General features: G+C 34.9%; 1 protein-coding gene across 1 annotated transcript in view; it reads right to left on the reverse strand.

Moving 5' to 3' along the window:
- Window positions 1-218: 218 nt before the first annotated feature.
- Window positions 219-26,506, reverse strand: part of LOC120529878 (uncharacterized protein C18orf63-like) — a 78,034-nt gene continuing 51,746 nt past the window's right edge. The window contains exons 8-9 of the mRNA XM_039754096.1: window positions 3,276-3,365; window positions 219-353 (exon numbers count right to left, since the gene is read on the reverse strand). Coding sequence (XP_039610030.1) covers window positions 219-353; window positions 3,276-3,365 — 225 coding nt within the window. The remainder of the gene's footprint in view (window positions 354-3,275; window positions 3,366-26,506) is intronic.

A 26,506-nucleotide genomic window follows, 5' to 3' on the forward strand; every position in this document is an offset into this window, starting at 1 on the left:
AGTGAAATACATTGCATTAATGCAATTTTATACAGTAAAAATTCCAACGTGAAAATCACCAAAGAAGGCAAAATATACTGAAGAAAATAATAAAATAGCAGAAATACAAACATATTTAGAGCTTACCATTGCATCATTAAACAATATTTAAATGGCTTAAAGTGTCACAAATACATACACATAAAAATTCAATTTTACAACATTTAATATTAATTAATCTATTTATCGAGTTTAGCTTTATTAAGAAACTCCATTATTTTAAAAATCAGATCTTCTTTCTTCTCCTTTGTTTTCACCAAAATGCCATGCAACTTCAACCAAGCTTGTAGTGTACATCTGTTAACTTTCGATAGCTAAACATAAGAATAGATTTTTTGTCAGAAATTAAGTTATCTGTTCTAGAATATGTCTCATTATCAGTTTACATCATCCTATCTATCTATCTATCTATCTATCTATGTGTAATTGTTTTGCTGTTTTGTGATGCTTTCCTTATTGTTGAAGATAAAAAAATATATATACAATTACCTGCACACATCTTTGTGTCATGATGGACATTCGGTCCATCCATTCGGTCATTTTACTGAAATGTTTAACTTTCCACAGAGACAGCATTTGACTATAAAGGATTGTCTGACTTACTTAGAAGAAACTATTTACTGAAAAACAGGAAAGAAAACTCATTCACCTTGAATATTGCAGTGACTGTGGGGATTAATTCTAATCAGCTCCTTAATTGTTATGGAGGGAAAAATGAATTCATAACTCTTAACCCTCAATGTACAGCCCACTCAGATTAAAAAATGTTATTAGTTTATTAAAATATCTTGTGTAACAAAAATACCCATATGTAACAAGTTAGCTTATTAATTAATGGCTTTATTTGCATTCTCAATTGTTAATTTACTGAAAAAAAAAAATTATGCAGATGAGAAAACTGTACACAATGCTTTATTACTCTGTTTCCCATTTTCAACCTTCCTTTTGGACGTATGGATTTGTTTAATGAAAATGAAGAAACAAAAGTAATGGACCCCAAACAAAAAGTACAAAAATTAAATTATAAACATATTCAGTGCATCTTAGCATATATGTTAATATGAAATAAGATTGAATAACCTAGGTTCCTGCATGTCATAGAACAGTGCAGTGCCAAGAAAAAAAATTGTGTTTTGGGCTTTGCTGATGTACAGGGTGTGATCTGCAAGCTGTCATCTTCCTTTTTCGATGATTGTGGAAAGTTTATGCTTGTGCTTGTTTTCTTCTGTATGTAAAGTCAAATTGTATTTGCAACATTTGTTCTTAAAAGTCACCCTTTCCATTTTTTTCATTTAGATATTCATTTTGACAGTTTTTAGCTGTACAGGAGCAATACGAAGCAAATGAAGTGGAGTGGGATCTAGAACAAGAACTTGCTTGAATTTACTTATTTGAAAAATGGCAGAAGACATTTAGCAGGATACATCTGGCAGTACAAAACCTTAAATAATTTATCAGTGGTCTCATAGGTAAATCTAAAAAAAAAAAAAGATGAATTCATAGAATCCCATAGAAAATACCAGATAAAGGGGTGTTCAAAGAGGCATCCTCTCCAGGGATTCGAGGTTCGCTGGAGTGAGCGAGAAGGAAGACAATATGACAACCGACCCTGAGCAGTCTGGTCGACACCGCTGAGTGAACAGTGGGTGAGCTGGGGAGACTAAGAGGGAGTTGACCTGGGCTCATCCAGGAGGGAAAGCAACATTGACCCAATGACCGTGATGTTTATTTTTTATTCTCATTTTAAGTCTGTTTTTAATCTCACGGATTGCCACTCTTTTTTGGATTATTAATTTATTGACATTTTGAGCACTGCACTTTTTGGACACTTCGATTTTTGAATTTTTTTTAATAAAAGCACTGAGCACCTTTACAACCTTCCTCTTTTTTGGATCTGTAAGTGTGTCCTCATTAACCGGCTCGTCCCTCTCATGACTATTAATAGTGTCAAGAGGCTCCCAGAACAAGAATGGGAGCATGAAGCTGACCCACGCCGTCACATAGCCCTACTTACAGGGAAGGCTACAGTATATGTCAGTGATTCAGTGGAAATGATACCGGGATGAGCAGAGTTGATGTCCATTAAATTTTGCATGCGTAGTACAAATGAACCAAGATTAACATATAAAGTTTACAGAGTTTCAAATGTTTCATCATGAATAGCAGATCAATAGAGGGAAAACTGATTACTGATAAAAAAAAATATAAACTTATAAAAAAAATGTAAAAACTGAAAACCTGATTAATTTAGCCCAGCATGCATGTTGCATCAAAATTCAGTTATTCAACAGGCCATCCAGTTTATTAATGTGGAATTAAAAATGTATTTATGAGACAATTGTAAATCAGGAAATTTAAAGAATTAGCATTCATTGTTCCAGCCCAGCAAGGAGTTACCACAATTATGGTATCCAATCAGATTCCAACGGGACATATTATATTTTCATGAGATAAGAGAAGTTAATAGCTATCATAGTATTTCAGCCAGCAATGACAAAATGGTCAACATTTGTAAACTATATAAATATTGGTTCTTTACCTTACTCCATTATACAAATATACTCAGGCTTGCTAACTATATAAAGAACATAAGAGAGCCAAAGACACAACTGGGGCACCCTAGTTGCATGGAGGAATCAGGAGTAATAAGATTTGTGATATGCCAGTCATCCATGAAATTTACAAAATCCTTCATGTTCCCAGAGGACTGGATTTCAGTGACATTAGTAGCAAATTATTCCTAAATAATAATAAGTGACTCCCAAAACCAGAAGCATTTAATTAGACCTAGGAACTATGCCAATTTAAAGGATTACAAAGACAGAGGCAAAGTGTGAGAAAACAGGAAAGGTGAAGTATATTTTTTACTATTTTTAAATTAACACATGATAATGTTCTCTGTCTTATTAGTTTAGGACCAATAGAGCAAGAAGTTAGTCTCAAAACAGAATAATAAAAATGTATTTGTATTTTATGGTTACTTATTATGTTGAACCATCCATTGCATTTTTTGATAAAGTACAAACTCCTATATTGCATAAGTGTGACCTTTTAGAAGTTGCCCATTACAAATATATAAAAAGATACATTTTTGTGGATTATTAAAATAAATGAAAAGTCAGTGGCTGTTTCTTCAGTCAACCTTAAATTTTTTATACAACCCCAACCATTGATGAATTGGACTAAAATGTGCTATGCTTCAAGAATATCTTTTATACAGACGTATTAAGTAATACCTGATTGTTTTTTGCACATTCTTGAATATTTACATCTTCAACAGCTGCTTTTATCCGCTTTTTTTCACATGTTAAGTCCAACTTGTCATCCTGTTAAATAGAAAATATATGTTTAGGTGTTGAGTCTGACCTCATAAGTGCCAGCCACATAAGTTTCTTTGCAGTTAAATCAATTATTATTCATACGAGTCAATCTGACATTGTTCAAAAACTATATATTTTATTATGTACAACTGCCACAGGAGCAAGTGACATGCAGTGAGGTTCATGGCTGGTGTGGCACGGACTCCTTCAGAGTCAGATTTTACAAATATATAAACCCAAAAAAGTAGCTTATTCACTATTCAATTGGCAGCATGCACATTGACAACTGGTTATGTTTCATATCTCATCAGCATTCTTTATACACACATAAGTAAGGTACATATTTGGCTAAGAAAGAACATTACTTTTATAGCGGCGAGAGAGAGAGCACATTTACTCTGCACACTCCATCTGTTCTAAATTTGCCATTGCAATTCCACAATTAATACTCATTTAATACAAATGACAATATAGAGTGGTGTAAAAAAAAGCGGATTTCAGTTTTGACCTTAATTGAAATATTTAGATGTTTTTAAAAGCTTTTAATTCTGATGCTTTAATCAATTTTAGCATAGACTGTTCAACAAAAGCATAACAAAGAATATTTTATCTAAGGTCAAAATTTTGTTTAAATATGTCATTGTTTTTTTTTCTAGTCTAATCACATTTTTTATGAAACTGAAAACCGTTTATAGTCTTACCTTTATTTGTAAATGAAGTCCATGTACCTATACTTCTCCACAAAACTCTGTCACTTTCTTGTAAAAGTCCTCCTTATTTTTCTTTATGTTTTAAAAGTCTTAATCTTTCATTTTGGCAGTCAGTCAGAACAAAAAATTAAAATAAATGGACCGCTGTAGTGCACTTGACTTGCTGATATCGCTAACTTATCAGCGCCCAGAGCCTCTGTGTAGAACAGTAGCAGCAACGGGCACCTGTTTGGCTCACATCTGCCCCCTTTGGTGCAGCATGGTACTATCTGCCTTACCTTGCGCCTTTTCACCGTGGTTTTATGTCCAACTAGCAAAATACCTGCGCTTCGCAGCGGCGAAGTACTGCTTTAAATTTTTATTAAGAAGAAAATTAAACCTTTTTAAACTAAGGGAAAATATACCAATAATTATTTGTTAAGGATCTCTTTGTATACTACATTGTCAGTTCGGCCCTCTGGTTGTAATATGACCAAGCTGTGCGCTGAGCTTACTCTTGAGCATGCAACGTACAGTTGGCCATGTGAAAAGTAATCTTGTCTCAAATCTCACAGCTTGGATTGCAGCTGTCATAATCGGTTTCAGTTTCATGGTTTGTTTCAATTACGACAGTATTTGCAGGACTTGTGTTGAAGTGACATTCAGCATCTGTCAAGCATTGTAAGCACACAACCGGTTTCATCGACAACTTCACATCCAGCTTTTGAGAGTTTAAACATTCATAAACATCAAAGTGTCAACTACTGAAATCGTCACCTGTGAATATAAGATGTTTAAGAGGTATTGGCAGCTGTCGAAAGGTGTAAAATATTTGGCCATTTCGGTACACTTGAAAGCGACAACCGAACAATTCAGCAGCAGCCATCAACTCACATGCAGAACCATAGGTGAAGGGTTTAGGTTTAAGCATTTCACTCTTATAGTGCTCCTGTGTAGTATAATTATCTCCTGTACCTTCATCAGTCCATACCTTAAACCTGTCCCAGTCATTCAATACATAAGACACAATGTTCCTCCGGATATCAAGAGTGAGCCTGATATGGCCGTGCAATATGTAACAAAGAGAATGAAAAAGGTAGGTGCCATCTCCGGGCATGGAAACCACTCGGTAAATTGACAGTTCTTTGATCGATGGTGATCACCTCGATAGACATGTTAATGGGGGTACAGTTGGAACGATAAAGGAAATGGGTACCTGAACAATGTAAAGTAAGTCTAAAATACCTACACAATAACTACAATCCTAATAAATGAACAATAAAACAGCGGGGAAGCCGTGGATTAAATAAAAAGGCTGTAGTTATCAGCAGGAAGATGTGAATCTCGTGGCGAAGCAAGGAAGGGAATGTAGAGTCCGGAGCGACGGGCGGCCTTATACAGGCAGGCAGCCAACAACGTGGGAGGCGTTGGGATGGGGAGCCCAACGTTGCCTCACATGGTGACCGAGCTGCAGGCTAAGGACGTATATATGGACGTAAATAGGATTCAGTTAGCGTTGGGAACCCGCGTACCACATTTCTTGAAGATGGGCCCATAAGTAACAAAGACCGTTGGAAAGTTCAATATGGCGGCCAACAGTGGCATCATACCACCGAAATAAGTACGTACATTGGTTTCGGCTAGTGTAGAGAAGCCGCCTACCAAATTTCATGAAGATGGGGCCATAAATAAAGTTCAACATGGCGGACATTGTCGACCGTTATAGTAACTGTTACACGTACAATTTCAAAATGAAACCTGCTTAACTTTTGTAAGTAATCTGAAAGGAATAAGCCTGCCAAATTTCAGCCTTCTACCTACACGGGAAGTTGGAGAATTAGTGATGAGTGAGTGAGTGAGTCAGTCAGTGAGGGCTTTGTCTTTTATTAGTATAGACTAGCAAAATACCCGTGCTTCGCAGCAGAGTAGTGTGTTAAAGAAGCAATGAAAAAGAAAAGGAAACATTTTAATAATAATGTAACATGATTGACAATGTAATTGTGTTGTCATTGTCATGAGTGTTGCTGGCATATATATATATATATACACACACACACACACATATATATACACACATATATATATATAGCAGAATACCCGCGCTTCACAGCAGAGAATTAGTGTGTTAAAGAAAGTATGAAAAAGAAAAGGAAAAATGTTTAAAATAACGTAACATGATTGTTAATGTAATTGTTTTGTCATTGATATGAGTGTTGTTCTCGTATCTATATATATATATATATATATATATATATATATATATATATATATATACATATATATACATATATATACTATACATACATATCTTCATATCTATATACATATACACATATATATATATATATATACATACACATACATACACATACATACAAACATACACACAGGTATATATATGTGTATATATATGTATGTGTCTATATGTGTGTGTATAGCTTTGGTCACTGAGTGCAAGGGAAAAATAATAAAATATAGTCTATAAGTTATTAAACAGTAAAACATTAACGTTTTAAGAAGTAAACCTACATTGAGCACTACTGGAGTGGTTTCGGGTAAACTACATTTTAAAGACTGTGTAACACAACAGGTAAGTAGTACTAACAGCAGCTAAAATGTATATGAATCATCTCTCGGTAGTAGATCCCTTTTGAAAGGCGCTACACGACGGCTGTGGTATAGAAATTACATTTTCTATGTGAACGCTCAAATTTCTGTCTCTGGTAATGTGCCTTACCGGCATTACCAGCAATTAAAGAAAATGAGTTTTGTGTCCTCTGCAGTGTTAAGAGAGAAAGGCTTTGGTTTGGGATAAAAGGAAAAAAGGTGTAAAAAAAGGAAAGTTGCCTTTTTCTTTTATATAGTATAGAGATGTGTTCGCTGACGATATGATCCCCTTTTGGGGACAGTCGCGGTGGGTCTTGTGTAAACTGGTGAGATGTCCCTGCCATTAATCGGCTGTGATGGCACTGTCAGTCCACCACTCCTGTGTGTCTTCATAATCCGAGCTGACAACCTCATAATCGTATACGTGCAAAAGAAAGTTCGAATCGCCTTAATATTGCTTTGCCGTGGTGTAGAAAAGGGGTCCCGTGGGCAGGAGACCCCAGTTTGCACTTGTCTGGGCTATAGCTCAGGGGAGGATGAACAAATTAAAAGTGCTCACTTTGACTTAAGGCAGAAGCGCAGTCACGCGGGTCTCAAAGGCCCCGGCACAGCTATGGTCCATAATGCCCTGCTGGCTGGCTGCAGAGAGATGTGTTCGCGACTCCAAGAGGACGCGCCATATGATTTTGGGACAGTCGCAATTGTGGGTCTTGTGTATCTCGGGAACTGGTGAGATGTCCCTGCCATTAATCGGCTGTGATGGCACTGTCAGTCCACCACTCCTGTGTGTCTTCATAATCCGAGCTGACAACCTCATAATCGTAACACGGGATATCGCCGCAGGTACTCACGCAAAAGAAAGAATCGCCTCGATTAATATTCTTTGCCGTGGTGTAGAAAAGGGGTCCCGTGAGTTTGCACTTGTCTGGGCTATAGCTCAGGGGAGGATGAAAAATTAAAAGTGCTCACTTTGACTTAAGGCAGAAGCGCAGTCAGCGTTGTAGGCCTCAAAGGCTCATCCCGAGTGTCGGCACAGCTATAGCAGGTTTCTGGCGATTTTCCTGTGTGTGTTGTGACGCTGCTGGCTGCTCGACTTTTGCTGGGCAGGAGACCCCAGATATTTATTTTTTTGCAGACACGCTCATGATATCAAAAGTCTACTTTTGATATATATATATATATATATATATATATATATATATATATATATATATAGCAAAATACCCGCGCCTCGCAGCGGAGAAGTAGTGTGTTAAAGAAGTAATGAAAAATAAAAGGAAACGTTTTAATAACAACGTAACATGTTTGACATTGTCATGAGTGTTGCTGTCATATATATGCCTGCCTAAATAAGTCACCCTCGCTTCGCTCTTACTTTTTTACCGTTCATTTAATTATGGCTAGTGGCGGAAAAATTATTAAATGGAAGGAGGATTACACTGAGTATGGCTTTACCGAAACAATTATTGATGGCAAATCGATTATTCATAAAGCTTGAATTGGTGATCTGTTTTTCTGTGTTAACCTCATATTTTTTCATACTTTTTCTCAAACTAAGGTGGTGCGAGGGTAAAATGAATCGGGATGCGCTGATCAATGTAATCGGTGTACCAGGAAATCATGCATTGACAAAAGTTCCCCTTTGCTTGTATTGCAAAGTGTGATTAAATGCATTATTTTTTAACGCGTTATGGAGCACATGCATCAAGCTTCTCAGCTGTGCTTGTGCTAAGAAAAGGAAAGATTTTAAAAATAATGTAACATGATTGTCAATGTAACCTTTTGTAAGTAGTGCCTGGAGGATTCAGTGTGGAGAAACTCTAGAGACAGCGTGTGTATTAACTTGTGGATTTTTCTGTGAGTATTTGGTGGCAGTGTGACGGTTGTTTCGAAGACGGCGTTAGCCGCGGAGCTCAGCTCAGACCGAAATGAGGTAAATGGAAGGGGAGATGATGACATGACTCCCCCACCCGCCTTAACTGTCAATCCCCCACAAACACAGTCTCGGAATTTGCATAAGCACACCCCTTCACCTGCAATTTTAACTTAGTTACAAAGTGATCAAAACTCTCGTTTATATCCTGCGTCCTCTCATTAAACTTGTATCCTGCATTACCCGTGGGCAGAAGAAACGCCAGCGGCAGCCTGTCTATGAACTTAATTTAAAGTTTAGGTTTACACCTTGCTTTCTAACTGAAGTAGCAGCACTCATTAATATGGTAGTATATGTCACTCGCTCGCTTCTTATTGTTTCGCTGCCTTCTCAATTATATAATGCATGTTTTCTTCAGCGCTTTTTGGAGGTCTTCCTGGTTTTCTACGCACTGCGTTGACAGTCAGTTCAGGTGATTACGTGGAAGGCGTGATGATCTCACATGAAACTCCGCCCCCCACGGCTTTCGAGCTCAACTCCATTTCAGTAAATGGAAAAAAATACCTTCCAGTTATGACCATTACGAGTAGAATTTCGAAATGAAACCTGTCCAACTTTTGTAAGTAAGCTGTAAGGAATGAGCCTGCCAAATTTCAGCCTTCTACCTACACGGGAAGTTGGAGAATTAGTGATGAGTGAGTGAGTGAGTGAGTGAGGGCTTTGCCTTTTATTAGTATAGATTAGACTAAATATGTCACATACATTCATTAAAGATATTAGCCAGACTGTGGAAAGGCAGGGTGTATAATAAACGTATCTGCAAACATTATATTGGCGACATACAGCGAGACAGCAACAGGCAGCGGCAATTGCATGCATCAACCCAGTGTGTCAGGGAGAATGCAGTCCGAGGTGAGGCTCGGCTCGTCACTGCCGCACCTCGCGTTTCTCCCCTTTATTTGAATTTTTTTATACAGAAAATGTGCAAATTCAGTGATTTTGACTATAAAAATGATCTAAACTATTGGAATCGTACAGAAAACAAATTTATAGCACAGACCAGTGGGCAAATTTATTTTATGTTTCCATTATTAGTTTTTTTACTTTCATAATGACAGGTGAAGGTCTGTCTCACCCACATCCCCTGACCCGCACGTACCTGCACAAGAGGTATGTTCTTAATAATGTAACATTTAGAACAGTTAAAGAAACCTATCAAGGCCATCCTAAAAGTAAACATGGATAAAATAATCAGAGATTAAAAAAATCACAGATTAAAAGAAAATAAAACAATAATTTGCAGGTTCCAGCAGTACCTCTTTTTTGGTGAATAGCATAACCATCATTTCACCTCGCTGTCAAAAAAAAAGACTGGTATATATACTGTGTATATATATATATATATATATATACACATACATATACACACAGAGCTCTGCTCCAAATGAAACCTAACCAAATTAAACGGAATTAGGGAGTTAACAATCCAGATATGATTACTCACATTAAGAGAGATGTTCAAAATTAAACTGCTTTCAACACTTTCACACCCGAAAAACAGGTTCATCCGTAACGTGATTGAAGTGACAAAGTGAATGATCTATACGCTCAGGAAATTGCCATCTATAAACTCACAATTACTACTTTTAGTTTAAAAGAGTCTGGAGTTTACAGCATGTGCTTCTTTGCACCATGAAGAAAGAAAGCATTAGGAGTAACAATTTAAAGAATTAATAATAATAATAATAAATAATAAATTGTATTTATATAGTGCCTTTCCCATGCTCAAGGCCCTTCACAGAGTCTTAGAAAAAACAGCAGGGTATATGTAACATAGGATACATATGTTTTCCTGAATAGAACAATGAAACAGATAACAAAGCATTAAATAGAATAAAGGACAATAAACCAGAGTAAAATACTGAATTCAATACTACAAGAAAAACCCAACAAATAACCTAATATGTGATATAACAGGCACACAAATTATCCCGAGCACCTGGACAGAGAGGTAAACTGAAAGAAAGAGCAGAATGTTAAGTTAAGTTAAAAGCCTCCCTAAATAGATGAGTTTTAAGTTGTTTTTCAAAAGAATGAATGAAGTCAGCTGATCTAATTAATTTCGGGATGTCATTCCAAAGTCTGGGTGCTATGGAGCTGAAGGCCCTGTCACCCATAGAGTGCAGTTTAGTGTGAGGCACAACAAGATTACCAGAATCAGAGGACCTTAGTAGATGAACAGGAGCATAGTGATTTAGAAGGTCACTGATGTAGTCCGGTGCAAGGCCATTTAAAACTGTCTAGGTTATTACTAGAATTTTATATTCAATCCTGTAAGACACTGGGCGCCAATGAAGCAGAGGCAGGATGGGTGTGATGTGCTCACTGTTGCTGGTTCATGTAAGGACTCTTGTAGCAGAGTTTTGAATCAACTGGAGCTGTGATATAAGATTAGAAGAGGCACCTGCCAACAGCGAGTTACAATAATCGATGCAGGATGTGATAAAAGCATGGACAAGTTTTTCAGCATTAGAAAAGAAGAGGAATGAACAAACACAGGATATGTTCTGAAGGTGAAAGTAAGAAAGCTTCTTAATGTGGTTTATGTGGCCGGAATAATAAAGGAAGGAATCAAAAATGACACCAAGGTTTCTTGCATCATAAGAAGGCCTGATGAGAACACCGTCAAGAGTGACTGAAAAGATTAAGTAAGAGTTAAATGTTGCTAGGTTTACAGCATATTTTTCCATGTTTGGCTTATGTTTTGTGATCAAAACAGCTGGCTGAAGATTTTTAAGTAATTATGTATCAGCTCAGGAATTTCTTTTATAGTCTAACAAGCTAATTTTATTAATCTGATGTAAATATCTTTAATGAGTTAAAGTTGGAATTCAGATTTCAAAAATGAGACTCCAGGATGGTTACAATCTTAGCCTTATTAGCCTGCATCGATAAATTTAAATAAATTTTGTTTCAGGCATGGGTAGCAATCAAAAATCAGTAACCAAATATCATCAAGATTCCACCAAATGGCTTTAGGTAAATCCATATGTAATATAGACATAAGGTTTGGCTTCTGATCTGGGCCATGTCAGGGTGCTGAGTGGTCTTCTTTAAGATATTCCTTCATTCAGTTAGCTGTCTGCCTTGGCATATTGTCATATTGAGTGTGAAATTCAGCTTTAAAATGATCTTTCTGACAGAAGGCAGCAGATTTGGTGCCAAAATATCTTGAAATTTGAAGCTGTTCATTTTCCCTCTATCCTGACAATAGGTCAGATCAAGTCAGGATGAAAAGAATGGGCCCCATATTATGATAATGCCACCACCATTTTAGATAGATAGATAGATAGATAGATAGATAGATAGATAGATAGATAGATAGATAGATAGATAGATAGATAGATAGATAGATAGATAGATAGATAGATAGATAGATACTTTATTAATCCCCAAGGGGAAATTCACATACTCCAAGCGATACTATTGTGTTCTTTGGATAAAGAGCTGTGTCACTTTGTGCGAAACATTGCTTTGAGATTTTCATATTGCTTTGGGAGAATGAATGCATCATCCGGTTTAAAGGCTTCTTAGCTCTAAATGTAATGTATGGAGAATACAAGACAGTTGTAATATCCAGGAGTAGGTAGTTAGTGTAATACATTCTTACATCTCTTTTAAAGTTTCTGTTAGTTTCTTGGTAACATTCACCCAGATAAGTTTTTTCTTTGCCCATTCATCGCATCTCAAGGGGAATTCTAACCTTTGCTAATCAATGTTATGGTAATGCCAAATTTCCTTAACTTCTTAATGAAGGTATTTCCAGTGTTCCATCAAGTAATATATGTAAGGAAATTATTTTAAGTGTCTCTTCTGATGTGAACATTTTCACCAATAAAATTAAAAAAAAACAAAATTTTCTTCTCTGTTCAAATAATAAACCATTAAGCAAATCCTATAGAAATATTTCATTTTATGCAGGGCTAATCATAAACACCAGTAGATTCCAGGTAAGGCCAAATTACCCTTGTATACGATCTGAAATTTGATTGCCTAATTATGAGCACAGTTACAGTCCTTATTATAAAGTGTGTCTTGCAATCAAGACATTTCACATATTCTTGTTTCTGATTATTTTTCCAAAACTTACCACTAATTTTCACTTAAATATTGTTGACTAAAAAGGTCTGACATTTTTGTATTGATTTCACTTTAAATCAACAAAGGCTGAAATTTCAATAAAGAATTTTAAACCACTGATATGTATTGTTGTAAAGATTTGTTTCATTTAATTGTTCATGTTTTCTAAATTTATTACATGCGTCAAATTTTCTAAATATAATGATTCTTGCACATATTGACCCTTTATTTCAAAGAATGTTTTTACAAAAGAAGGGCTTCATAGTCAAAATTTTACATTTAAAGATCTTCAAAAGGGCTTAACCAGATTTCAGGTCGTGCTAATAATTCAAAAATGTTTTTACTTAGAATGTTATAATTTACAAATAAAAAAATATACTTTACGATTTAAATATTCTAAAAATCATTTATGCTTTTTTCCTACCAAAATAGTCTTCATTTATACATATATAAAAATTTAAGAAAAATATGCTTGATTTCCTAGTACTTGTCACCTGGTGCCTTTTTCTGACTGGTAAGTACTTTATTTCAGGTTGCTGTCCCATTTCCAACACCTCAGGCTTGGCTGACAGTACCCCACTCTGATATATATTGTGTTCAGGCACATCTGCTGACTGAAAAGTAGAGCACAATTGACTAATTAAGACTAAGTAGTTTTTCTGCAGGCAATGAGGCTTCTGAAAAAAATATTTTGACAAATATGAAACACAATGAAATCTGAGACAAAATAATAAGTAGAATGTGAAATAATACATTGTGCAATATATGTAAAACATATGGTTTACTGGCTGTATATACAGCATTATGCAAAGACTTAGGCCACTCAAGAAAGATATTTTTAAACTAGTAATCTGGATAATTAATGTTTTCTTTGATAAAGAAACACTATATAACATTAGAGCAAACATAAAGAATCACTGACACAATAAAAAAACAATAATCTCTTGTGGTTTTAAAACAAGACTGCAAGGTGCCCAAGTCCTTCCCAAGTAATAAAGAGAGGGTAGAGGGACCACCAGCAACCAGTGAAAGACCACAGAAATCAGGTGAAGGCAGCTCAGTAAGTCTCAGGTTGGTGTCTCACCCATTCTAGTCAATGAGATACAAACTGTTGATATTCAAAAGGCAGGGTACTAGAATGTTTTCTTCCAGCTTTTGCAAGAAAAGTTTCTTTGCTGAAACATACCTACAAGACCATTTGTTACAACTTCTTTGACCATCAAATCATTACTACTGAATTTTCTACTGTTCTTTAAGAAAGCAATATTTAAGCACTGCTCATAAAAAGTGTTTTAGGTCTTCTGCTGCATATTCTGTTCCAACTTTCCCAGTTTCTTCAAACATAGCTTACAGATATGCCATATTTTAAATCACAGTAAATGTGACATGTATAAAAATTAGGGATACTGTACAATTAATGGCCTAAAAACAAGTTACATGTAAAATGAAATGATGTTAGAATTAATATTCTCTCTTCTAATCTCTCAAAATGTTGTTCATATAGCCTTAAATTTTCAAATCCTGTAAAAGAGGTTGCTGATGATTTGAAGATATAGATGCTCTAGCTGAAGATTAGACCAGATATTTACAAGTAATTAATCCATATATCTAAGTAATTCCAAAAGGTTCAAACTTTTTCTTGTAACTTTAGTTAAATATATAATATCTACTTTCAGTAGCTGAGTACTACTGAAACACCATCTCCAGGAATGAACAATACTAAAACTTCAAATACAAAAATTCCTCAGATATTCACTCTTTATAATGCCTTCTTAATTACTAAAAATTGCTTTTCATCATACACAAGTGCAAAACATGTTTTCATTTTCCACGTTATGTAAAATATTGACTAACTGTAGCTATAAATCATAATAAAAAGAAAGTGTCAAAGAAAGTCACACACAAATACAAGACTATTAATGTACAGTACTTTTTTACTTCGTGTATGTACTCTGATTTAAGCCATTGCATATAATCCATACAAATAGTATACATTTTTAAATGTCAAAATAATTTAAGAAATATATTCTCTGGGGATATACCCTGCTTAACCTACTTTTGATAAAAAAAATCAGCATTAGATTTACAATAGTCCCTAATCCTTTAGCAGCTTTATTTGTAGTAACACCCTAAGAAGCATTACTGATTAATAAACAGTTTATTACAAACCATACATTACTCTGCTGGCATGTCACCTCACCTTGCTCAGCCTAAAAAATGTCCAATCCACCTACCAGACATGAAAAACCACCCTATTTTATACAAAAATATATAAAATTAAACTCTAAGGCTAACAACTAAAAACATTTTTACAATCTGGCAAGCATTTATCAAAGTTCACTATTTATATAGAAAACATAAACATGTAAACATAACAAGTTACCAATTCACTTTCTTTTAAATATAAAGATGAAAGTGACAAAAAAATGGGAGACAAAAATTATTACCCTATTTTACTAAAAAAGTAAAGAAAGCAAATGCACAACAGTATTTTTCAATTAATTCATGATCAGTTTTTAGATTGTTGAGGTCTGAAAAGAATGTATAAAACATATGTGCAGCTTAATGTAACAGTATCTTGTGCAAACTCGGGACTTACCCTGATATAGAACACTTAAATACAGGTCACATTAAAGTAGAGTGAGCACAAGTCAATCAAGGACTCATAATAAAATGAAGAAAAATATGTGGTACAAAAACAAATACATGTTGTTTAGATTTACTACAAGGAGTCTTCTATCCTGAACCTTGATGAGTGGCTTAGAAACTGGCAACTCTGTAGAAAAATCGTATTCCCAGGATGGGCCACTGGTCTTTTGTTATTTGGCAACGAGAAATGACAAAATTAAAAACTACTGAAATACCAGATCTATCCAGTGTTTTTTTTTTTTTTAAGTATACTTTGTAGGTGTAACCCTTTTTGGATAACATTTCATTTGGATGAATCCTTCTATACAATGCCACCAGTCCTTTCACCAGAGCACTTTCTAAACACTAAGAATTAATTAATTAAAAGTATGGCAAGATCACTATACTAACTGTTAAGAGGAAGGACTTGTAGGCTACGTAAAACTACTAAACTCCTGTGGCAACTCGAGGTACTGCAGTAACTATTGTTTAACCTTTTAGGGGCCTAATTTGTTTTTCTTTCTTCATGGCTATAATCTATTTTTTTTTTTTTCAGAAATAAATTAATTATGGAAAATGTCTATCATTTTTCATTTGCTATACTGGAAACATAGATTTAACAACTATATAAGCACTCCATAAGTGATCATTTTGACATGTATGATACCATTCAAGTTATATTCCACTCCATGCTAAGTAATGCTGTTTGCAACATGTTTGCACTACTGGACACTTCTTTTCAGAAGCTTTGTCACTGTCACTTTTTTCTGACTGCTCAAAATTCTCATTTGACAGTGCAGAAACGGAGACATCAACACTACACAAAACATCTTCTGCAGAGATGTCTTTTGACAAGAGCAACTGCTTTAATGTCATGCTGTAAGGGCAACAAATGAAGTTTTCCTTTCAGTATTTGCTGCCATCTAGTGGCTAAAACTAAATACTTTATAGGAGACATTAGTTTTCAACTTTTGTGGACTCCTACCTTCTGAGTTTCATGTTGACTTTTGTCAACATTTGCCTTAAAAATGTTATATAATCAATTGCACACTCCAACAGATTCCCTGTGAGCAAAGAAATGATTAAAGGTATTCTGTGACAGTCTACAGGAAAGAAGCTTAACAGGAGCTTAAAATAAGCATACATAAAATTGCTGTAACAAGTCCCAGGGTTTCAGTGTTGAAGCACAGTCAGTTTCTTTCTTTGGCCTGTTACATTTCTATTTTCTTAAAGATAAAATGCTCTCTATACATAACAACTACCAACAATGTATACTAATTATATTTTTTTATTAAATTATAGAGAAACGAGTAACACAACACCAACAGTAACATTTTATCTTTAACCATTAATATGAATTTTCTCACTGCAAACATATATGACCTACAAATGCAAAACAGCATACATTAAAGTAAAAAAAAATTGAATAATTAAACTGTCAAGATTTAAGTGTGCACAAGCATATCACACTAATATGAAATATAGTTCAAACATATAAAATGTTGTTCATGGAAAGACACAAACAGTAAAGCTAAATAGGCATTATTTCACTTTCACCATATACATTTCATCTAAAGCGTTGTCATCTGATTCTATGAGGAGTTGTATGTTTAAATCCTGTATCACTCACCAGAAACAGAGGAAAGATTGTGCTGCTATTTAATGTGGCCACACTCATTTGAATGAGGCATTAACACAGCCTTAACAGCACTAATCATTTCACACTTCTCCCTCTAATGGCTGCCAAAGGTTATTACCTTAATTTAACTTAATATAACATGGAATATTTAACAATAACATGTACATAATTTCAAAACGGGCAGCATGGTGGCGCAGTGGTAGCGCTGCTGCCTCGCGGTTAGGAGACCTGGGTTTGCTTCCCGGTCCTCCCTGCGTGGAGTTTGCATGTTCTCCCCGTGTCTGCATGGGTTTCCTCCGGGTACTCCTGTTTCCTCCCACAGTCCAAAGACATGCAGGTTAGGTGGATTGGTGATTCTAAATTGTCCCTAGTGTGTGCTTGGTGTGTGTGTCCTGTGGTGGGTTGGTGCCCTGCCTGGGATTGGTTCCTGCCTTGCGCCCTGTGTTGGCTAGGATTGGCTCCAGAAGACCCCTGTGTTTGGATTCAACGGGTTGGAAAATGGATGGATAATTTCAAAACAAAAATCAAAAAAATATTCCAAAAATGCTATTGCACCTTTAAATTTCCTCAGGCATGTAGATCGGGTGATTTCAGAAGTCACCCAGCTTCTGAGGCTGCACTGCATTTTAGCTTGGTCATGTGTTTTTCTCCCCACCAAATGGATAGCTCCTGCATATTTTCTTCATGCCTCAAGCAGCATGATTACTTTACAAAAATGAATGTGCTATGCCTGAGGCAGAGAAAACAATATACCTGGCCTGTCCATAATGTTGCTTTTAGCTGCAGCTAGAGTGGGGTGAAGAAAACTCAGCCAAACCACTGGCTGCCTCTTACTGGCTGAGGGAGAGCTTAAGGGAGGATTCTTGGTGGAAGGGACTCTAGATAGGTCACTATAGAAACCTGCAACTGTAGTGAAAAGAAGAATCTATCTGACTTGCAAAACAGCACACAAAACAGTTTTAGAAAAAAAAAGCTGTAGTAGTTTGGGAACAAGTATAAGGTATATGGGAAGAAGAGTAAAGGGTACAAACTTAAATATGCACACAAAAAAAATAAAAAATAATTGTAAACTCGGTAACAGAGTTTAGGAAAAGCTATGTGTAAGTGTTAGGAAAGGAGTAGAGGCCACAGAAAAGAGAAATGAGGGCTGCAAATTTGCAAACAAAAGATGTATTTTGCAGTGGTTAAACTTCAACACTTTAAATTAATTTAGTCTGAATCATTCATTGACTTGCTCATATTCAAAACACTTTAAGCCATAATGAGTATAATGTTAACTTATAAAATTACACTTGTGACTATTTGGGGTCTGCCACCCCCCCTTAACTTCCACCAGTGTCCTGAAAAAAACTGGCACAGGGAAAATCAAAAAATCTATTGCAGTTTTCATTAACTTGAAAAGTGATGATTTTCTGGCAACTTTAAGAGCTATGTGTTGGTTACCAAAAAGCGAATCACCACATACAACACTTTGAAAAATTCCTTGACCATTGCAAGGCTGTCCCTTCTTAAAACATCTTAATGTTGGTAAAAAAGCATGTTATACCTAAGCAAGAATTAGGTTATGTTTATTTTTAAAGCAGGCTATGTTTTTTATTTAAGATATACAATGTGCTCTCAGCACATGCGACATACATTTATATATCAAGTAGGGATTTTTCAAGAGACTTTTCCAGTGTAGACAGTTCATCATAAAGAGAAGAGTGCTGTCTGCTGGACCAGGTTAATGAGAGCACCTCTAATGTAACAGTTCAAAATCACCACCCCTACTTTGAGCACCATCTTCATGAGGCAATGGAGTGGTTTAGAAATGTGACACTAAATGAGCCATCTAATTAATCCCACCCAGTTTTAAGCACAATGCACTTATGGTTGTCTCCAGATGTACAGTACATATTATATGTCTGGCTTCAGCGAGACTAGTCATTGTGTAAACCACCAACTGGCTCTTATAAGTGGCCAAACAGCTGGCAAAATGCCTTACTTAGTGAATTTTAATAATATCTTAAGGGAACTGTTTTTCTTCTTTCAAATTTTCTCCATTAGGTTGGCTGATATTACTTTGATCCAAAATAAGCAACATTTTTCAAGTTAAACGTAGAGAAAAGTCAAGCAAAATGACACCTTTTATTGGCTAACTAAAAAGATTACAATATGCAAGCTTTCGAGGCAACTCAGGCCCCTTCTTCAGGCAAAATGTAATCTGCATATTGTAATCTTTTTAGATAGCCAATAAAAGGTGTCATTTTGCTTGGATTTTCTCTACATTCATAATGGCTAACACAGTACAACACCCTAGTACTCAAGTTAAACTTAAAATGGTTAGTAACGTTAGATGGCTTTATCATGACTCTGCAGTAAAGTCTCTAACAGAAAGTACAATGGGCATTATAGATGCACTTGAAAAAGAAGCCAAATTAAATTATATTATAGATGAAGGTATTAAGTAAACATATTAAATAAAAGTTTTGTTGACAATAATGTTGCCTTTATTTTCTAACTTGATTAGAGCAATGCAAAGAAATAGGGCCAATTTTACAAACCAAAAAACTATCCATAATCGATGTAAAGCACACCCCTGGCTGACATTTTCAAAATCTTCAACAGCTTGTAGATAAATGGTAATTTATGCAAAAAATCTAAATTAATATATATATATAAAAAATATATATATATATATATATATATATATATATATATATATATATATATATATATATATATATATAAATATAAATATAAATATAAATATATATATATACATATATATATATACTGTATTACTAAAACTAGCAAGAACATCGGAGTTGAAAGATTCTTGTCCAAATTTAGCAAAACTAGTTGCTGTTGAACTAGTCATACGTATGAGCACACATGACTCTGCCCAAAAATAATAAAAACCAGTTTGAGCACTTGCATGAATAAAAATACAGTACACTATACAATTTTATGTTTACTTCCTTGTGGGCACCAGATCCATGTGATATTGATTAGGTAAAGCCTGCAGAAACATGGGCCTCTAAGAATTTGAATAAAGAACAGTCATGGAAGAGGTGAAGTGGATCAGGAATAAGGAACGGGAATTTAAAAATAGTGAAATAGCGGATGCTCCAAACTTGCATTTTTCTGAGGTCTTCACAAATGAGGAAGTACATAATCTCCCAGCCATAAACGGGACTACTAAGGAGAGATACTCAGTGATCTATAAATTGTAGAGGGAGAAGTACTGCTTAGATTAAATAGGCTGAAATCAAACAAATCTCCAGGACCAGATAATATTTACCATCAAATTCTTAAGGAGGTTAGTGACTACACATACTGTATAAACCCTTGATGCATATTTTAGGAAGTCACTGTGCACTGAAGAAATTCCAAAGGACTGAAAATGGCAAATATCCTGTTATATGGTGATGGGCGGATCCAAGCAACTATAACTAACCAGTAAGAGTTTCATTCCCACTCTGTTATTCTATTATTAATGGGTTATTGTATTGATTGCAAGTCCCACCAATGACAAATGTGAAATTGGCAATGAATGTAAAATAAAAAAAAAATCTCACTTTTCGCATTCAGTTTCTTGATATAATATTCAGAGGCTATAATTTTAAGTTGCATTATTATAAATTCTGAAAAAGCAGGATATTAATGAAAACTCCCTTTAGATTTGCCCTTTATACAGGTGTGAATGTTGTTTTGCACCAGATACTTCAGAGGTGGACTGAATTCAAATTTTAAAAATTACAGAGACCTACAATAGGGTTTTTGTCTTGCTTTTCTTAAGTACTCAAATTTATACCATTTTCCACATTTACTCAATGTAAAAAAAAAGAAAAAAATGATTAAGGAATTACATGGTGAGTATATTGTAAAAACAATAACGTATTATTAAATTGTCATACACAGGCTGCAACTTTACATCGAGACTATGTAAACATTGGATTAATTTTAAGTTGAGACATTACTAGAAAAGTGAAATGTATTAAAAAATAATTAATATTCATTTTTAAAACTCCATCCATCCAACCATTATCTAACCCGCTATACAGGGTCAAGGGGGTCTGCTAGAGCCAATCCCAGCCAACACAGGGCACAAGGCAGGAAACAAACCCTGGGCAGGGTGCCAGCCCACCACAGCCTAATTAAAACTGTAAACTAAAACTGTAACTGTTTTAACAATAATATAAAATAAGATATATTTCCAACATTTGCTTTTTCACTGATATATTCACTTTTTAATATTAATAGTAGTTCATTATTTATCATTCACCCATCTATTTTTTTAAACATTCATTTTCCACTTCAGTGACATGTAAAGTCAGTGCCTATTTCTGCAGCAAAATCTGACCCTAAATTCAATAACACACCATCGCTGGTTACACTCACAAATATACCCAAAACACATTCATAATGATTCAATTTAAAGTCACCAGTTAATCCAACAATAAAGATGAGTACCAGAAGAAAATCTAAGCAGAGACTGGTACAATGTGTAAACTTCACAGGTAGTGACCAGGGTGGGAAGGGAAACAAGGTCCCTGAAGCTGTGAGGAAGCACCAACATAATGTCCAAAAATATAAACAAAATATTTGTATTGTTTTCATATAACTATTCTTGCTCTTCATATTCTTTTACAACTGGACAAAAATATTAGTGGACATCTAGACAAATGATATTAATGAATTGTGCACTTTCCAAGTATACATTCTGTATTCCTTGTTTATTTATTTTTTTCCTTTTGATTTCACTCAGGAATTAATGTTTTTTTCTAAGAATTTCAGCGATTTTTCTAATAAATGTAAAAATTAATTACCAACACTGTGATGTGCTAGTGCAATCTATACTAATAAAAGGCAAAGCCCTCACTGACTCACTCACTCACTGACTGACTGACTCGCTGACTCATCACTAATTCTCCAACTTCCTGTGTGGGTGGAAGGCTGAAATTTGGCAGGCTCATTCCTTACAGCTTCCTTACAAAAGTTGGGCAGGTTTCATTTCGAAATTCTACACGTAATGGTCATAACTGGAAGCTATTTTTCTCCATATACTGTAATGGAGTTGAACTCGAAAGCCGTGGGGGGCGGAGTTTCGTTTGACATCATCACGCTTTCCACGTAATCACGTGAACTGACTGTCAATGCAGTACGTAGAAAACAAGGAAGAGCTCCAAAAAGCGCTGAAGAAAACATGCATTATATAATTGAGAAGGCAGCGAAACAATAAGAAGTGAGCGAGTGACATATACAACCATATTCATGAGTGCTGCTACTTCAAAAACAAGGCACGGTGTAAACCTAAAGTTTAAATTAAGTTCATAGACAGGCTGACGCTGGCGTTTGTCATGCCCATGGGTAATGCGGTATACAAGTTTAATGAGAGGACGCAGGATATAAACGACAGCTTTGATCACTTTGTAACTAAGTTACAATTGCAGGTGAAGGGCTGTGCTTATGCAAATTCGGAGAGACTGTGTTTGCAGAGGATTGACAGTTAAGGCAGGTGGGGGAGTCACGTCATCATCTCCCCTCCCATTCACCTCATTTCGCTCTGAGCTGAGCTCCGCAGCTAACGCAGTCTTATGGAAGTGACTTTGTGACGCTGCCACCAAATACTCACAGAAAAATCCACAAGTTAATACACACTCTGAATCCTCCAGGCACTACTTACGAAACGTTACATTTACAATCGTGTTACGTTATTTTTAAAATGTTTCCTTTTCTTAGCACAAGCACAGCTGAGAAGCTTCAATGCATGTGCTCCATAACGCGTTAAAAATAATGCATTTAATCACACTTTGCATTCCAAGCAAAGGGGAACTTCTGTCAATGCATGATTTCCTGGTACACCGATTACATTGATCAGCGCTTCCCGATTCATTTTACCCTCGCACCCCCTTGGTTTGAGAACAAGTATGAAAAAATATGAAGTTAACACAGAAAAACAGATCACCAATTGAAGCTTTATGAATAATCGATACTTTATTCGCCATCAATAATTGTTTTGGTAAAGCCATACTCAGTGTAATCCTCCTTCCATTTTATAATTTTTCCACCACTAGCCATGATTAAATGAACGGTAAAAAAGTAATAGCGAAGCGAGGGTGACTTATTCAGGCAGGCAGGCGACAGCTCAATAGCTCAAATTTGGATATAAGTAGGTTCTATTTAGTCGCCAGAAATATCTTTGGTAGGAATGGAAGATGAATTTAGTCTTTAAATTTCTATGGTGAAGAAAAATGTATGCAATGATGACTAAATTTAACTATATAAAGTCAAAACTTGATTATATAAAGTCAGCATCGGTATATATAAAGTCAAAACTTGTTTCTGAATATATAAAGTCAAAACTTGAATATATAAAGTCAAAACTTGAATATTTAAAGTCATTCCCAAATATATAAAGTCAAAACCTGAGTATATAAAGACGGCATTGGAATATTTAAAGTTAAAACTTCAATATATAAAGTCAGCGTCGGAATATATAAAGTAAGCGCTGGAATATATAAAGTCAGCGTCGGAATATATAAAGTCAGCGCTGGAATATATAAAGTCAAATCCTGAATATATAAAGTCAAATCCTGAATATATAAAGTCAAAACTTAATTATATAAAGTCAGCGTTGGAATATACAAAGTCAGCGCTGGAATATCCATCCATTTCCCGACCCGTTGAATCCCAGCCAACACTGGGCGCAAGACAGGAACCAATCCTGGGCAGGGCACATGCATCATTTTCAAAACATTAACCGAACAGTGTTTTTTTAATTTATTTTTCTGAATACGTTTTTGTTAACTTTGTTCAGTTCAGAGAGTCGTTTCAATCAATAGATTTTGACTTTATATATTCAGGAATGAGTTTATATACTCCGATGTTGACTTTATATAATCAGGAATGACTTTATAAATTCCGACGCTGACTTTATATATTCAGGTTTTGACTTTATATATTCCAGCGATGACTTTATATATTCAACTTTTGACTTTATATATTCCAGCGATGACTTTATATATTCTGATGCTGACTTTATATATTCAAGTTTTGACTTTATATATTCAGAAAAAAGTTTTGACTTTATATATACCGACGCTGACTTTATATATTCAAGTTTTGACTTTATATATTCTGACGCCGACTTTATATATTCAGAAAATCAATGTATTTGCCTGTTTGGCACCCCATAGTATATGTGTGTATATATATATGCCAGCAACACTCATGACAATGACAAAACAATTACATTGTCAATCATGTTACGTTATTATTAAAATGTTTCCTTTTCTTTTTACTTCTCGTATTTTATATATATATATATATATATATATGGTATTTTATATATATATATATATATATATATATATATATATATCTATATCGATATCTATATCGATATCTATAGATATATGTATGTATCTGACGTAGATAGAAATAGAGAGAGAGAGAGAGAGATATGACAACAACATTCATATCAATGACAAAACAATTACATTAACAATCATGTTACGTTATTTTTAAAATGTTTCCTTTTCTTTTTACTTCTCTGCTGCGAAGCGCGGGTATTTTGCTATATATATATATATCTATAATATATAATATAAAATATATATATATATATATATATATAAATATATATATATATATATATATATATATATATATATATATATAGATATATATATATATATATATATATATATATATATATATATGGATATAGAAATAGAGATAGAGATAGAGATATATACAGTGGTGTGAAAAACTATTTGCCCCCTTCCTGATTTCTTATTCTTTTGCATGTTTGTCATACAAAATGTTTCTGATCATCAAACACATTTAACCATTAGTCAAATATAACACAAGTAAACACAAAATGCAGTTTTTAAATGATGATTTTTATTATTTAGGGAGAAAAAATCCAAACCTACATGGCCCTGTGTGAAAAAGTAATTGCCCCTTGTTAAAAAATAACCTAACTGTAGTGTATCACACCTGAGTTCAATTTCCGTAGCCACCCCCAGGCCTGATTACTGCCACACCTGTTTCAATCAAGAAATCACTTAAATAGGAGCTGCCTGACACAGAGAAGTAGACCAAAAGCACCTCAAAAGCTAGACATCATGCCAAGATCCAAAGAAATTCAGGAACAAATGAGAACAGAAGTAATTGAGATGTATCAGTCTGGTAAAGGTTATAAAGCCATTTCTAAAGCTTTGGGACTCCAGTGAACCACAGTGAGAGCCATTATCCACAAATGGCAAAAACATACAGTAGAACAGTGGTGAACCTTCCCAGGAGTGGCCGGCCGACCAAAATTACCCCTAGAGCGCAGAGACGACTCATCCGAGAGGTCACAAAAGACCCCAGGACAACGTCTAAAGAACTGTAGGCCTCACTTGCCTCAATTAAGGTCAGTGTTCATGACTCCACCATAAGAAAGAGACTGGGCAAAAACGGCCTGCATGGCAGATTTCCAAGACGCAAACCACTGTTAAGCAAAAAGAACATTAGGGCTCGTCTCAATTTTGCTAAGAAACATCTCAATGATTGCCAAGACTTTTGGGAAAATACCTTGTGGACTGATGAGACAAAAGTTGAACTTTTTGAAAGGCAAATGTCCCGTTACATCTGGCGTAAAAGGAACAGCATTTCAGAAAAAGAACATCATACCAACAGTAAAATATATAGGGTGGCCCAACCAGTTATTAGATTTAGGGGGCAATTACTTTTTCACACAGGGCCATGTAGGTTTGGATTTTTTTTTCCTAAATAATAAAAACCATCATTTAAAAACTGCATTTTGTGTTTACTTGTGTTATATTTGACTAATGGTTAAATGTGTTTGATGATCAGAAACATTTTGTGTAACAAACATGCAAAAATAAGAAATCAGGAAGGGGGCAAATAGTTTTTCACACCACTGTATGTATATATATATATATATATATATATATATATATATATATATATATATATATATATATATATATACATATAGATATGACAACACTCATATCAATGACAAAACAATTACATTAACAATCATGTTACGTTATTTTTAAAATTTTTCCTTTTCTTTTTCATAACTTCTTTAACACACTACTTATCCGCTGCGAAGCGCGGGTATTCTGCTAGTATAATTATAAAACCAGAATATCATTTTTTTGTAAGCACTGGGAAATGTAGGTTAAAATATGTTCACGTTTAAGAATATCTCTAAACATGTCCTTTGAGAAGAAAATTCAGTATATTTACTGTTAATGCACAAAAAGATTATCACTGTTAATACACATGGGAAAGCAGGCTTTAATACATTCCATACAAGACCTATTGTGTGAGACTGGCTTATTATCTCTAATTGTATTCTTGTATACATGGTCTTTCTTTCAAAGACACATTAAACCAATACCAAGACCTTCTAAAAAATTTGGGAAGGTGTGCCCTCTGGTGCCATCTCCATGAGAGTAACATGAAGATCCACATTTCCTGCATTTGGCTTCACCATGGGTACTCTTTGACACCAATATTTAGCTCTAAGATTATAGTGAAAGTATACATATTTAAATGCCTTTATATA

This window comes from Polypterus senegalus, chromosome 5, assembly GCF_016835505.1.
Source record: "Polypterus senegalus isolate Bchr_013 chromosome 5, ASM1683550v1, whole genome shotgun sequence".
Taxonomy (NCBI): domain Eukaryota; kingdom Metazoa; phylum Chordata; class Cladistia; order Polypteriformes; family Polypteridae; genus Polypterus; species Polypterus senegalus.